The 17,556-nt window shown below is 32.8% G+C and overlaps 2 protein-coding genes across 2 annotated transcripts; both read right to left on the reverse strand.

Annotated features, from left to right (window-relative positions):
* LOC109334139 (CLAVATA3/ESR (CLE)-related protein TDIF-like) lies at positions 8,631-9,020 on the reverse strand. Its single transcript, XM_019569711.1, has one exon. It carries the CDS (start codon positions 9,018-9,020, stop codon positions 8,649-8,651), a length of 372 nt encoding a protein of 123 aa, XP_019425256.1. The 3' UTR covers positions 8,631-8,648.
* Positions 14,225-17,214, reverse strand: LOC109333817 (peroxidase 7-like). Its single transcript, XM_019569394.1, has 3 exons — positions 16,850-17,214; positions 15,464-15,806; positions 14,225-14,746 (listed from the first exon to the last, which is right to left on the reverse strand). Exons 1-3 carry the CDS (start codon positions 17,156-17,158, stop codon positions 14,340-14,342), a joined length of 1,059 nt encoding a protein of 352 aa, XP_019424939.1. The 5' UTR covers positions 17,159-17,214; the 3' UTR covers positions 14,225-14,339.

Below are 17,556 nucleotides of genomic sequence, written 5' to 3' on the forward strand. Positions count from 1 at the left end.
TTGTAAGTCCAGATTCCGTTAAAACTATACACTACACATGTGATGGCGGAACCAATAGTGTTTCCTTCATCCTAGCACTACAATTATCTACAAAGGCAAATATAGTATTCATTCTCCTCCAATATAATGATTATAAAATTATATTGGGTGACCGTTGTTTGATTTGAAGGAAGCTACTCACATGAGAATTTTACATTATTATTATTATGAGAAATGAGAATAGTTAATATGAATAATTGGATTTCATTTGAATAGTTAAAATTGATTAAAAGACGCATGTATATAATTATTATGTGACTAATAACTAACTTTTGATTTTAACAATCTATAAATGATTGTAAGACCCAAATTCATTGTTCTCACATTTTTTATATGAGAATTATTCTCACTTAAGTCACCATGTGATTTGAAATATTGAAAATTTGATTAGTGCCGTTTCTTTTCTCTTTTATATTGGGGTTTCTCTGGTCTTGTTAAATGTGAGTGAAATTAGTATTGTTTAGACCCCCAAGCTGGTTTTGTTCCTCATGGTCAATCTCACCTATCACTCGAGTCACCCTTTATAAACTTTGATGGAGAGTTTAATCACTTAGAATAGTATATACTTCTCGAAGGCCAAACTAGATAATAACTTGTTATGTTTCAATTCATAATTTTAAAAATCAAATTTGTTACCAATCGCAAGGCTATATCGGTAATAGGATATAATTTTATATTCCGAATTTGTTGAGAGACATTACGTTTATCTATTTTTATGCTATTCCAAATTAAAAGTTAATATTAACATGTCAAGAAGCCACAATAGAAGCTCAAGACACCTTTCTACCGTTACAATGAATGACATTTGACAATTGTAACATGGCAAATTAATCAACATTTAGCCCTTGTAACACGGTGACAAGATAATAGTTACGCGAGGAAGTTCATTATGGTTTAATATTATCTAAAACTATAAAACGGAAGTTTATTATAAAACAAATACTCTAAATCTAATATGTCCATCCTCTCACCATATATCTTTTCCAACTTTGCATGTATTTGTTTCATGTGATTGTCATGTTTTTCATGATGATACAATTAAAAAAAAAGTCCCACGCCAAAATTTCCCCTTTTCTTCAAACCAGAACCCAAAATAAAAAAAAAAGGAAATCTTGAATGAGGATAATTTAATTAAAAAATAAATCTCAGCAAATAAAATTTTCATTCTTATTTAAATCTTGTTAAAATAGAAAGATAATTCTAGTAGAGTAGGATAAAAGTGTAAGAGTTAAGTTGGTTAAGACTTTCCTCGTATAGAAAGTAGTTGATAGTTTCAAAATTCTGTTATGCCTTGGTTACTATAAATAGCATTCATTGAATAAATGCATAATTAATTCTCTGCTTTGAATCCAACTTATCTTCTCTCATTCTCTCTTCTCTCTATATACTTTCTTCTTCTTCTCCTTTATGTTAACAAGTCCAACAAATTATGGTATCACGAGCAGAACGAAAGGGACCTACCAACAAGAAAAGATTCACAACAAAAGTGAATAACTCTTGGTTCAGTTTAAAGGAATCAATAAGTGAAAGCAATTCGGTGGAGTCCATAAGATTGAAGGTAAAGGACAGATTCACGAATTGAAGAATTCACGAATTAAAGAACAATTCCTCGGCAAAAATCCAAGATGGTGGGAAATGGCAACAATTTGCCATCAATGGGGCTCACAATACTCACAGATAAAAATTGGGACAGATGGAGAACACAAATGAGAGTGCTCTTCAGTTTTCAAGAAGTAAGTGAAGTAGTAGAAGATGGAATTCCTCCCCTACAGATGGAAGCCACTGAGCAGCAAAGAGCAACTCTCAAAGATGCCAAGAAAAAGGAGAACAAAGCTTTGTTCTTGATTCACCAATGTGTGGATGATGTGCATTTCGAAAAGATTCAGAATGCAACTACTGCCAAGGAAGCTTGGGATACTCTGATTCGAAGTCATGCTGGGGGAGAAAAGATAAAAAAGGTAAAGCTTCAGACATTGAGGAGACAATATGAACTGTTATACATGGAAGAAGGAGACAGGATAGGAGAATACTTCACTAAGGTGTTAACAATCACCAACCAGATGAAGGGATATGGAGAAAAAGTAACAGATCTCATGATAATTGAAAGGTCATGAGATCTTTGCCTCAAAAGTTTGATTTCATAATCGTAGCAATTGAAGAATCAAAAGATGTGAATGCAATGAAGATTGGAGAATTGCAAAGTTCACTTGAAGCACATGAGATGAGGATGCTTGAGAGAAATCCAATCAAGAAATCAGAACAAGCACTCAAGGCTAGCCACTTTACAGAAGATGATAGAAAGAGAGACAAGAAATGGAAGGGAAAACAACACCATCAGAAAAGGTGGCCTCTGAAGTCAGAGAAGAACAAACCTAATCATGATTGGCCTGAATCTTATAGAGGAGGGTCAAGAATGAATGCAAAAGGAAAAATGTTTGATAAGAAGAAAGTGGAGTGCTTCAACTGTCATAAGATGGGACACTATTCCTATGAGTGTCATGCAGAGAAGGCAAGAGGCAATGAAGAAGTGTATGCAGCTCAAGAAGACTCAGATCAAGAACCTTTAAACTTGATGGTCACAACAAGTGGAGGGGACTCACAAACTGAATCTTGGTACTTAGATTCAGGTTGTTCAAATCACATGACTAAGCACAAAGAATGGTTGACCAACTTTGATTCATCAAAGAAAAGCAAAGTGAAATTTGCTGATGATAGTTCATTGGAAGTGGAAGGTATGGGTAATGTAATAATCAAGAGATAGAATGGCTCCAAGGCAATGATCACAGAGGTTCTCTATGTACCTAACATGAAATGCAACCTGCTTAGCATAGACCAACTAGTGGAAAAAGGCTTCAGTGTTTTAATGAAGGATGACAAACTTGAACTGTTTGATACTAACAAAAACTTGACCATTAGAAGCAGACTAACAAGAAACAGAAATTCCAGGTTGACATCAAAGCTGCTGAAGTGCAATGCTTAGCCATGATGGAAGCCTCAAATGAAAGCTGGCTATGGCACTCAAGGTATGGACACTTGAACTTTAGAAGTCTACACCATCTAGGGATCAAACAGATGGTCTCTGGATTGCTAATCACCTCACTATCTGAGAATATATGTGAAGTGTGCTTGGTTGGAAAGCAGACTAGAAATCCTTTCAAAGCAGAAGTGTGCATGAGATCCAGGGGAACTATGGATGTAGTATACTCAGATATCTGTGGCCCATTTGAATCAAACTCCTTAGCAGGCAACGGGTATTACATAATATTTGTTGATGAATTCAGCAGGATGACTTGGATTGATGTACTGAAAACAAAAGGAAAGGAACTTGAAGCATTCCAAAACTTCAAAGCTATTGCTGAAAGGGAAAGTGGCAGACAATTAAAGACACTGAGAACAGATGGAGGAGGAGAATACACTTCAAATGAGTTTGAAACATACTGCATGAAGCAAGGGATCAAACATGAAGTAACCTCACCATACACACCACAACACAATGGTCTTGCAGAGAGAAGAAATAGGACCATAATGAACATGGCAATGAGCTTGATCAAAGAAAAGGATCTCCCTCAAAAATTCTGGGCAGAAGCAGTGTCAACATCAGTCTACATATTGAATAGAAGTCCTACTAAGAAGATTGAAGGAAAAGTACCAATTGAGATATGGTCAGGGAGAAAACCATCTGTTGGCCACTTCAGAGTATTTGGCTCACTAGCCTATAGACATATCCCAGAACAAAAGAGAACAAAGCTGCAAAACAGAAGTGAAGCTATGGTGTTTGTTGGTTATCACCCTACAGGTGCCTACAGGTTGTATGACCCAATCAAAGAAAAAATCACTATTAGCAGATATGTTCTTATCCTAGAGCATGAAAAGTGGGATTGGAATCTCATGCATACCAGTTTAAAGAGAGTAATCCCTAATTGTGTCGAGGAGGGAACAAACTTTGAGACTCAGCAAACAAGCAACTCAGAAGAAATTGAAAATGAACCAACAATAGCAGATCCACAACAAAGAACACAGAGACATAGATCAAGACCTATCAGATTCAGTGACTATGAAGTAAACTCATATAATCAGATCACAGAAGAAGGAGACCTGATTCATCTAGCATTGATGGCTGAAGCAATTCCACTAAATGAAACAGAGGCACTAAAACATGAAGTTTGGAAGCAAGCTATGAAGGAAGAGATCAATGCTATTGAAAGAAATGAGACCTGGAATCTAGTAGAATTACCAGAAGGCAAACATCACATAGGAGTGAAGTGGATTTTCAAACAGAAGATCAATCCAGATGGCTCAATATCAAAATACAAAGCAAGATTAGTTGCCAAAGGATTCCTGCAGAAACACGGGCTAGATTACTCAGAAGTCTTTGCTCATGTGGCTAGAATTGAGACCATCAGAATGGTGATTGCAATTGCTTGTGCTAAAAACTGGACTCTGTTTCAGCTAGATGTAAAATCTGCATTCCTACATGGGCCATTATTGGAAGAGGTATATGTGCAACAACCACCTGGTTTTGTTAAAAGAGGCAAAGAACAGTTGGTCTACAGATTAAACAAAGCCTTGTATGGCTTAAAGCAAGCCCCGAGGGCATGGAATAGAAGGATTGATTCCTTCATGCACAAATTAAACTTCAACAAGTGCATTGTTGAACATGGTGTATATGTCAAAGAAGGGAGGGTTGGAGATCTGCTAATCATATGCTTATATGTAGATTACTTGTTAATCACATGATCAAACTCAGAATCCATCAAAGAGTTCAAAAGAATCATGCAGGCAGAATTTGACATGACAGACTTAGGCAAATTGAGCTACTTCCTTGGGATGGAATTTGCATACACCACTGCAGGGTTACTAATGCACCAAAGGATGTATGCAATAGAAATGCTAGAAAAGTTCAACATGAAGGCCTGCAATGTTGTATCAACTCCAGCAGAAGCAAGCTTAAAATTGCACAGAGATGAAGAAGGAGAACCTGTGAATGAAACACAATTTAAGCAGATGGTTGGGTCACTTAGATTTCTATGTAATAGCAGACCTGACTTGGCATTCAGTGTTGGTGTAGTAAGCAGATTTATGTGCAAGCCCAAAAGATCTCATATGCTAGCTTCCAAGAGGATCTTAAGATACATAAAAGGGACAACTGACTATGGAATTCTATTTCCAAAGGAAAGTGATAACTCTACATTGAATCTAATTGCCTATTCTGATTCAGATTATGGAGCAGATCCGATTGAAAGAAAGAGCACCCCAGGCTACTTGTTCTTGATCAATCATGCACCTATTTCATGGTGCTCAAAGAAGCAAGATGTCATTGCCTTGTCAAGTTGTGAAGCTGAATACATATCTGGTTGTTATGCTGCTTGTCAAGCAGTATGGTTAGAAGAATTGCTTGCTGAAATGAGAATTGATGTGCAGAAAACTCTGCAGCTGAAGATAGACAATGTATCAGCTATAAATCTGTCAAGGAATCCCGTTAGCCATGGCAGGAGTAAACACATAGAGGTGAGGTTTCACTTTCTAAGAGATCTAGTAAACAAAGAGAGGATAGAAGTCACTCATTGCAAACAGAAGAACAACTCGCAGATGGATTTACCAAGGCACTCAAAACAGAAAGATTTGCAGAATTAAGAAGACGAAGTGGAGTAGTCTCAGCACTAGAATTGGATCCTACCCAAGACTTGAATTAGAAGGGAATGTTAAAATAGAAAGATAATTCAAGTAGAGTAGGATAAAAGTGTAAGAGTTAAGTTGATTAAGACTTTCCTCATATAGAAAGTAGTTGATAGTTTCAAAATTCTGTTATGCCTTGGTTACTATAAATAACATTCATTGAATAAATGCAGAATTAATTCTCTGCTTTGAATCCAACTTATCTTCTCTGATTCTCTCTTCTCTCTATATACTTTCTTCTTCTTCTCCTTTCTATTAACAACTCCAACAAATTCCACACATTATTTTATAATAAGAACAATATCTATTCCCCCATAATGACAAACATCGTTCTTATTTGAGTTTCATAACCTATCTCACACTTTTATATTTTAGAATAAATATAGCAAATTATTAAGAATAATTACTTATTTATTTATTAATAAATTAAAAGTCGTTATAATTTATTTATATAACTAAAAATTTAATTTTTTTGTAAATTATAAAAATAAAATAAGTGGACATGGATAAATAAAACAAAATATTGTATTAATTAAAATACATTAAATATAATTTCAAAATATAATAGAAATTACAACCTACTAAATTAAAAGATAAATAAAATGCATAAAATAGATAAAGTACATCACGTAAAGATTATCTCCTCTTCACTAAGTACTGTTCTTATTTACCAAAAATTATTTTTATTTAAAAACAAAACTCAAAAACTAAAAATATTCTTATTCTGATAATAACAGTGAACAACCAGATGCTCTTAATAATCAAATAAAGAAAACAGTCCTGAAAAAAGAAAGCTGTCAATGCACTTTGATTGCTTTTGTCAAAACAGTCAAACAGTTCTTTTGATATATTTTTCGTTTGACAAACAATATTTTGTTTGTATTATTACGTTTGACAAACATTCTCCAGCCATACACATTTAACAATATTTGTATGTATAAATGTGGTTAATTGAACTTTTATTTTCAATGCTTATGGTTAAAAGGAAAGCTTTAAGAGAAGCTCGACGAAACGTCTCCAGAAGAGTAGCCATAAGTCGTGAGGGTTGAGAGAATTAGTTCTCTATCTTATGAGTGTATAAGATATGTCTTGTTCCTCTAACTTGTCTTGGTAATAAACTCATTTTGAAGGGTTTTGGTCTTAGAATATAGACTTGATCAGCTTTTGGGACAACTTTGGATTATACTAAGGGTTGTCCCATATATCTCTATGTCCTATATTCTTTTTAAATGAATATTATTTGATATAAAAACATTTCTTAACTTAAATCACTAACCTTCAGTTTTATTTTGATATTATTTATTTGAAATATATGTTATCAATATGTTTTAGTTTTAGTTTTAGCCTCATTATTTTTCAATTCTGTGATTTGGCTATTGATAATATTTAAATTAATACACTGATGATGTATAAGAATAACCCAATTTTATCTTGGATGTTGTTGAAATGCGATTAGATTGGAGGAGGAAAGTGATTCTATCATCCTATTGAGCTAAATTCGAACTAGACTAGATCATCCTAACTAGTGAGGGAAGACCCCTAGTCCCCTAGTGTATCATAATAATATGGTGGGGGTATGATTAAACCAAAATAAATTTGGCGTCAAATGTTAACTGAATCTGGGGTACGTATCATCTATTAAATTTAATATCTAACTTAGTAAGAGTTAGTGTGGTACACTGTTTGGAATGTGAATGCTTTTTCATTCCATAAAATGCTAGAAGATAATATATGATGATTAACACCATGAAATTTTGGATGCTAGCTATATCCCAAAATTTGAAATCATGATCAGTGGCTACCTGTACTGAGCTTCCAAATATCCAATGTACATGTTCTAGACAAGAAAAGCAACCAAAAAGGACCCAATAATTATACTAAATCATTTTGGCAGCTTCATATGATGTAGATTAAAAAACAAGAGGGCACTAATAATAGGAAAGAGACATTGGACCCAAATCAGTATAACTAGCTTTTCACGCAAAACAATGGTGTATGAGGAATTTGTTTACATAATTTAGAATCCAATTCTCCTTTCATTATCGTGTGCAATGAGCAACTATTTGTAGTTGAGAGAAGGTGGTTGCAAGTTGAATCATTGTGTCCCTTACCCTTAGCATTGTTACCATTGTATTTTTGTGTACTATCAAGGGTATTCTTTAACTTTTTGGGTAAGGAACTAATCCATTCCGAGGTTTATGGTTATCGCTCCTAACAAGTGTCACTCCCAAGAATCAAACTCTCGACGTTAAAGATCCAATGGAACCTTACACTACTAGACAAATGTCTTGTTGGTTATTAACATTGTATTTGTTAAAATGTCTTGAATTTTGTTTTAATGAACCAACCCAAATAATAATTCTGAATTAAAAAATTTGGAACTCAAAACTATAAGCTACAAGCTCCCAACTGCACAAACAAGTTAGTTTTGCAAAACAAAACTACAACTTATGAGAGAGTGAAAAGAAGAGTTGTTTGGTGGATTAGTATATATTTTGTTGTTAGTTGTTACACATTATTCTAAATTTAACTTGCAAGAGTGGAAAATTGTAATGCCCTATCCTTACATAGTTTTATCATAAAAAAATGAATCTTTGTCTATTATTTGCGAATGTAGCAGCTAAAATTGACCAAATCAGTATTTTTCTTTTCTTTCGTCTTTTCTTTATTTTGTTCTCTATGCCATAACATGACTATTACATATCCGGTAGATCATAATGAAAAGACAAAGATCACATGTCTTAAGCAGTAACTAAAACACCAAGTAGAATGTTCCTTTTTATTTTAATATTTTTTTATATGTCAATATATGATTGATACGGGATAGAGAATGTGCATCTTTAGGTGACAAGTGATGCCTTAGATGAATGCCTTCTTGAACAATAAAATAGGAAATGGGGTTTGGACCACTAACACTAATATTGATATTGAACTTACCTGTTTGAAATGGGGTTTGGACCACTAGGGACTTCATGCTCACTAGCATTGAAGATGTTCTTTCGCCATTGCAACTGAGACCTCGGAGCTCGTAATTTCCCTCTCTTTGGACCCTGTTGAGGTTGATCAGGAACATGGATCTCTTTGATGTTTTCATTTGGTGTCATGTCCCTCTTAGATTTTTGAGAACAGTCTTCTCTTGCTGAAGTAGCTACCATGGTGTTACTTTTCTTGGCACCATCTTCGGTAAAAGTTAAAGGAGATAAGCTATGTTCTGAGAAAGCCATAACAATGTGACATGCTAAGAGCAAAGAGAAGAAGAGGGTCATGCAAGTGGTAGAGAAAGAAAATTCTGCATCACCAGCCATGTAAGACAAAAGTGCCTTATAAAAGTCATCCAATAAGCAAGTAGCTTAATTATTAGCTAGTCATAAGTAGTCCAGTACTATGAACGTGTGAGGGGACAATTTTTTAAAATTATTAATTTATAGAAAAATAAAAATATGAATCATTGGATTTTTGTTTTTGCTATGCGTCATAATTATACATATGCACTGCTCTCTCTATTAATGGAGAGGAGCCAGACTCCAATCACTAAGTTAAAAAGGTATAAGTATTTATTTATTGATATTATTCATAAGCTATTATGTTTTTATTCATTAGGCAGTCAAGAGTTAATATATTATGTTTTTATTCATTAGACAATAAAGAGTCAATATATAGAGCACTTATGTGACTCATTATACTATTCATGTAGGAATTTATTTTTTCTGCATTAGTTTTCTTTTTCTTGCTGTATAAATTATATGTCTTGTTGATGAATAAAATCAAGTCTTTTACATGACACATTTCCTTTATGCACTTTTGCTTACTACATAACCAACAAATTGATATCTAGAGCTATATCTTGAGGGATATGTTAGAACAAACACACACACACAACCAAAAAAATTTCTCTATTACATTCTATTGCCTAAAATTGTCAAAATGAATTCAAAAGTAGGGTCTGCTGCATTTTCACCTCTATTCCTTACTGGAAAGAATTATCATATATGAGCTGTTAGAACATAAGCTTTCTTGGATGCTAATGATATGTGAGAAGCCATTGAAAAAGATTATGTTATTCCAACTCTTCCACACAATCTAATTGTTGCACACATTAAAAATGAGAATGAGATGAAGCAAATAAAGTCCAAAGCAAGATCATGTTTATATGCAGCTGATTCACCTACCATTTTTAACATAATAATGACACTGAAAATAATCAGTGAAATCTGGAATTTTTTGAAGCAAAAATATGAGGGAGATGAAATGGTCAAAATGATGCAAATGATGAATTTGATCCGAGAATTTGAAATACAAAAGATGAGAGATTCAGAAACAATCAAGTAGTACTCTAATAAAGTTCTGGCCATTGCCAACAATGTAAGACTTCTTGGTAATGTATTTTATAATTCTAGAATAGTTCAAAAGATTCTAGTTGTACTTCCAGAAAAATATGAAGCTGCAATTTCATCTCGGAAAATGTCTAAGGATATGTCAAGCATCACATTGGTAGAAGTATTGAATGCATTACAGGCACAAGAACAAATGAGACTTATGAGGAAGAATGATCAATGGAAAATGCTTTTCGAACCAAATTACAAAACAACAATGGTTGAAATGACAAAAAACGGAAGCAATATAACAACTACAAAAGTGCAGGTTCTATAAACAACAAATACAATAACCAAAGTAACAACAATGAAGTATTTCCACCTTGTTCCTATTGCAAAAAACTAATCATCCACAAAACAAATGTTGGTGGAGGCATGATGCAAGATGTTATAATTGAGGTCAGTTAGGGCACATGGAAAAAATATGCAAGTTTCAACAAAACAAGGAGAAGTCAAAACTGTTGATGATCAACCAAAAGAAGAGCAAGTGTTTGCAATATCATGCTTTGACGCCAACAACTACATAAATTTGGTTCATTAATAGTGGTTGTACGAGCCACATGACTTATGATCGAGAGCACTTCAGAGAGCTTGACAAAACTGCTATTTCCAAAGTCAGAATTGGAAATGGGGCATACATTGTAGCAAAAGGCAAAGAAACATTGACAATTGAAGGTTACACATGTTTGAAATTAATTCATGATGTATTATATGTTCCTGAAATTAAGCAAAATTTGTTAAGTATTCCTTAGTTAATGGAGAAATGCTAAAAGGTTTTGTTTGGAGACAAAAACTGCATAATTAAAGATTCTGAAGACAGAGTGGTGTTCAAAGTTCAAATGAAATGCAAAAACTTTGTATTTGGACTTGATAAAAAATGAGCAAACTGTAGTACACAAATAACACACAAGTATAATGCTTTGGCAAAGAAAGTTAGGCGACCTTCAACATGCTGCTCTAATCATCAAGAACAAGTACAATCTTATTAACGATTTGTCTCACTTAAAAAAAGTCTCATATACATATTGCCTACCGATATGGGAAGCATACAAGGCTTCTTTTCCTGCAAAAAATGACGCGGACGGCTACACAGATGCTGCAATTGATACACACAAATGTTGGAGGACCTATAAGTACATAATCAAATGTTGAAGGATATGAAGAAGCTGAAACTGACAAGAAATTGATACATGTAATGAAGGAGGAGCTCATGGTGATTGATAAACGAGACATGTGAGTTGATAGAGATACCTAAACACAAAAAGAGTATATGAGTCAAATGAACTTACATAACCAAGTTCAATCTTGACAGTTCTAAGAATATGTATATGACAAAAACTTGAAGTTTACAACTCAAGAGTCAAGAATAAGTGTTGATTAGTATGACTCAGAAACTATTATGTTTCTATTCATTAGACAATAAAAAGTCAATATGTTATGTTTCTATTCATTAGGCAATAAATAGCCAATATGACTATTAGGAATATTTCACCTACTATGTTAAAACACTTATGTGACTCATTATACTATTCATGTATGATTTTTTTGCACCAGTTTTCTTTTTTATGTTGTATAAATTATGTGTCTTGTTGATGAATATAATCAAGTTTTCTACATAACACATTTCCTCTATACACTTTTGCTTGCTACATAACAACAATATTTTTATAGGGTGAAAGTAAGATTGTTGCTTAGTTACTATGAAATCATGAATTCAAATACTAGAAATCATCTTTCCACTTATAGGGGTAAGACTATATGCATCTATGATTCTAAGATGTATTTTTATTTTTAATGTGAAGGGTTTACTATATTATAATGATAAAGAAGTTCAGCTAAGAGATAGAGATAGGCTCCTAGAATATGAAAAGAGAAATGAGGAGATTGGTTAAGCCCTACTTTGAAGGTGTGTGTTGGGTATTAAGTAGCTTTATGGGTATGTTCTGTCGCATTGGGCTCGGTCGTCAAAATAAAATTGACTGGGTTTTTACACCCACAAACAAGAGATTATACCACACTTTTTATGAAAATTCCAATCTATCCCTCAATGTGTATTCCTTTCTCTATTCCATGTTGACTTGTGGTGGCCTACGAAACAATCTTTTTACAAATGTTCACACCATGGATATACATGGATGTATAATTTTTTGTTTTGATATTCGAAGTATATATTTGAATGGACGTTTAGGAAAGAAGAAATTAAAAGTGATTGTTCATCACCAAAATATCTCATAAATTAGGGATATACATCTGATGTCCTATAAATTGTGTCACTACATGTACTATTAGTTGTGGTTGGTCAAAAAAATAATTAATTATTAACTTTTTAACTTCAAAATATTTTTTCAATCAATCATAAGCTTGTGTTACAAGTAGTGACACAATTTGTGGGACATCAAATGTTGTAACATAAATTAGTGTATACGGATGTGTAACAAGACACTATTATCTTTGAATTCTATACAAATTTATGATCATGGTGGATGAAAATGATGATAATTGGCATTATTCTTAAGAATGGAAAAAACCCGTACTCGTGAGTACTTGCGGGTAAAATTCATATGGGCACGGGTACATGTTATAAATGGGTACCCGCGAGTTTTAAAAATGGGTTTTTAAAAATACGCGTAGTACATACGGACGGGTATGAATCTTATGGTACCCGTACTCGCAGGTACCTATTATGTATATGATTACTATATTATTTTTAATTAAATTAAAAAGTATACTATCATAACTTTCATTATACTATGTACATCTTTTCCTTTTACTTTTGTTTACATCTTTTTACCTTGTTTACATTTTTGATTGAATTTGATGGTAAAACACGCTACAAATATTATTACATGTGTAAAAACACACATGTCTTGCAAAGAAAAATATATATTTTTTGTTAAGTAAATGATAATAGCAAATCACAAAAACAGAAAACTTCATTAGATTTAGCATTTTTGCCAAATATTAATTCAAAATACAAAAAAATAATTAAATTTCATCTCATTTAAAACATAATAGAAATAGGAAATTAAAAATTCAACGGAAATATAGGAACCAGCGGATACCTGTTTTACTAGCGGGTACACAGAAATACCCACAAAAAACCTGCACGTAGGTACCCGTACGGATATAGATGGATACAGGTATTACTCTCCTATTTCAAAATGGATAGCGAGTAGCTACTACTGTGTCCGCCTGTGCTCGTTGCCATCCCTAATTATTCTTTATCTTGTGATGAAAACGATGATAATTGGCATTATTGTATATCTCGTGGATGAAAACGATGATAATTGGCATTATTGTCTATCTCGTGATGAAAACAATCGTTTTGTAGAAAAGTCACAGATGTGTGTTTAAGGGAAATTGTCCACCATATTGCAAAACTTCTTAAAATCGGTAAAAAAACGAAGTTAAATTTATCGGTAGAAGACATGGGTTAAAGCTTTTCTAACAACATAATCATAACTTTTTGGAAACCAACCATATAAAAAGGTGGATGTCTCTTTGGTTTATCACTATTTGGATTATTTGATATTTTAAGAATAAGATTATTTTTGACAATTGGTAATTCCATCTTAAAGAAGTGATACATCTTATCTTTTTACATTCTTAGAATATACTAATTGCTCGTTGTAATAATTTCCATGTATTTTATTTAGAACGGACATGTCTTTCTACTTGCTAGTTTTTGTGTTTGTAAATAAGAGTATTACTTCTTCTCCCAGTTTTCATTTTTCATTTTAATAAAATGTTATTGCTGATAAAAAAAATTCTTATCCACATATTACAATTTTATACAATACAAAATATAATTGGTTAAAGAAAGAGTAAATATACAATTTCAAGTATTAATAAACTCATTCAAGATTCCATATTCATTTTTAGTCACCAATCATAATATAATTGAATGTGTCTATAATCATTTGTGGATTCTACTCTTCTAACCCCTAATTATAACTCTTACTTCTTAACCAAAATTTAACTTTTTACATTTAAAAACTTATAAAGTAACAATGAATATGAATCAATATTTAGGAATCCCATTGGCAATACCCATCCAATAGAAACAAGATATATCAGCAGATAATAATAATGGGCAAAAAAATCACAACTTTAAAAGAAAAAAGGCATTGTAACGAGATGAAAAGGAAACATAAGTTAAATTGCAGAGAAATTGACATAACAATCTCTAGTAGTAGTGGTAGTATGCACGAAATACAAATAAAAAATAGTCAGAAGAAAGTAGAGAACCAGTCAATAAGCATTAACAAAATTGCAATTGGTCCTTATTTCTCCTTCATCCTCTTCTGTGAGAACTTCAATGTTGCTAAGTTTTGCCATAGACACTCCAAATTGGTGCTTAAATAGTGATGGTGTAGCATAAAATGCAGAAACAAGGGAAGAAGTCCTTAAATCAGAATATAACAACTGATCTGTGGATAACAAACCCATTTTCTTCTTAAGATTAATGTAGTACACATTGTCAAATGTTTTTGGAGTTGTAGCATCAAGGTCCACATATTCTGAGGCCCATCTACATTTCCTTTGCAAAAAGTTTAGGTACTTGGGATCAATTGATGGGTCTGGTTTTCCAGTGCCTTGGTAATTGTATAGCCTATATTGAATGGAGCCACATGAAGACCTTCCAATAGTATGAGCCCCTAATCACAATCATTATGGTTACAGCACTCATTAGTCCAAATTTTGAAGGAAGGTGGAGCCCACTATAGCAAGCTTAACTTACAAATATGCCTCAATTACTAAAAGGAATAGCCCCATCACTATATAGAAATAGGGGGAGTTATCTCTTAACTTACAAATATGCCTCAATTACTAAAAGGAATAGCCACATCAATATGGGGGAGTTATCCAACACTATAGAATGACAATTTTATAATAAATATTTTAATTTAAAATTTTACTATATATAAAAAATCAAATAAGGTTTGGGTATATCAGATCATTTATCCTTCGCATAACATCTTAGTCATGAGTATGATCGAAAATGAGTCAAACTGAGTCAAATCAGAGTTTAACTTGTTCAACTCGAAACTCAACTTGAGTTCGAAACAAACTATGTTCCCATCTCGAATTTGACTCGATTGGAGTAACAAACTGTTTGATTTGATTTATTAACTAGAATTGGTTTAGTTTGTCAAGAGTTTGTGATCTATGCAGTTGAACTTATTAGCTCTATTAATTCAGTTTGTTAGCTCAAATGATAATTACTAACAAGTCGAACTTTGATTCAAGTTCAACTTGTTTATTTAACGAGCTTAATTTTTAGCTCAAGTTAAATTTATTTGGTTTATTAACCAAATTTATCCAACTAACAAGCCGAGTTTGAGTGCAAATAATTCTATTGTTTAATTTATTACCTGAGAGGACAACTAAATCTAAGACAGTCAAACCCTTAGATTGAAAAAACTCAATCAAGGAAGTAATGTTTTCATGACCCATGGGCACTATTTCAGCTTCCTTGGCAATGGAAACCTTCCCATCATTCCTTCCATAAGGGATATCCCAATATGGTCCTCCTATCTCAACTGTGGCATCCCTTGTAGCAGCAGTCAGAATATCTGCACAAGACACAGTCTTAGGGCATTGTTTCTCTAACTCTGCCTTGATATCATCGATCACTTCGAACCCTCTCAGAGTCTTGCTTGCATATGCTGTCCTCTCACTCCCGTCATGGTTCAATAGAATGGAGGCATCACATCCCTATATGAATAGAATAATCCAAATCATCACCAACCAAATTGTTTTGCAATATCTTCTTCAAATGAAAAATACACGTAAATCTTACCAATATTAAGCATTCAATACCTTTTGAGAATTTAGAATTATTCCTGTTATTACAAAATCAATACCGAAAACCATATTCCCGGAGCAAATATATATTGAGGTAGTGTTTGATATTCTCATGTAATCAAGTTATCAACCTTTATTTGTGGGATTACCAGTATACCTAGTCCGCATTACTGGTAATATTAGGTGGTTGTCTTATATAAGTAGTTCCTCATATTTTATATTAATTTTATTAGACATTTTTTATAATAAACTTAATATGTGATATATACACGGCTGATCCTAATATATGTAAGAAAATATGGCCCTAGTTTTATTAAAAAATTTATAGAGAGTTTTTCATGGAGATTAGGAAAATTGTGGCTAGAAGTTCTTATATTGTAAGGATTTTACCAACAAAATTAATTTTAGAAACCATGTAAAACTTGACACAAAAAGTTGTATAAAATATCCATTTCTAAATTTCAAATTTCTTTGACCCTTAAAGTTTGAACCATCTTGTCTCTATAATCATGATCACTTAATGACCTTAAAGTAAAACTATGAAATATACCAAAGCTATCATAGAATTTATAAAAAAAACATATTAATAAAATAAGATAGAAAAATAAAGAATATTTAATTAAAATTATTAATTTTTAAATGAGCCCTTTATCATCATGGGCTCTGCACAGTCACACCTGTAACACGTGCCCAGGAACTGCACGGGTGGTACGCGGTAGTAAATTGGGTATGGAAAATTGGAGAATTATGTAACTATCATAACAACACTTTCCAGTTTGTAACACAGTCCTGATACTCTACGCTTTAAATCCTAAAGTTGTGGCATACGTAGACGTAAAAATAACATATTATAGTTATGTAGTTGAATTATAATGAGATAGTGAAAACTGTGCAATATTAGTTAATAAATGTATGTATGAAACATATATATTAAGTAGTAAAGAATCATTTACCCTGACAGAGCAATCATGGAAGTGCAATCTCAAGATACTGGCTGCTAAAGTGGAATCCTTTTGAATCCACTCTTTCACTTTCCCATGTATGATAGATTCAAATTTTGGACAGCTTTTACGGTAGTAACCAAAGGATAAGAGATTATCTAAGGTGTTTTCCTCTAATACTGGGACTTGGAGAGTGAAGACACTATCACCTAGAGAGGAAATGAATGAATCATCATCATAGTTTTCGTGAGGATTAATGGCAGAAACTGAAATGGTGTAAAGAAGCACAAGAATAAGCAATGAGAAAAAAGAGTTAGACATGTCAACTCTTTTTGTGTTATTAACTTCAATGAGGCCTCAAATTGTTGTGTTATTTATATGGGAGAGAGGTTGGGTAGTATTTATACACTACAAAAGAAGACTTTGAGGTTGTGATTATATTATTAGGTTGGGACAAAAACGTGGGACGCACCAAATAGAGCACAAATGACATGCAAGCATGTTGTATTCTTTTTCCTTTGATTTTGTTCACTGCAAAATCTATCATGAATTTTTTATTCAATCTTTCTTTATTGATAACATGAAGATTATTTGTTCCATTTTTTGTACCACAGTAGTATCATAATTTGATAAAGATTAATAATTATAAAAATAGAAAATAACTTTTTTATATTACTTGGTAGAATATGATTAACTTGAGACAAGAAAATATGAAATTT

Source organism: Lupinus angustifolius, chromosome LG19 (assembly GCF_001865875.1).
Source record: "Lupinus angustifolius cultivar Tanjil chromosome LG19, LupAngTanjil_v1.0, whole genome shotgun sequence".
NCBI lineage: Eukaryota > Viridiplantae > Streptophyta > Magnoliopsida > Fabales > Fabaceae > Lupinus > Lupinus angustifolius.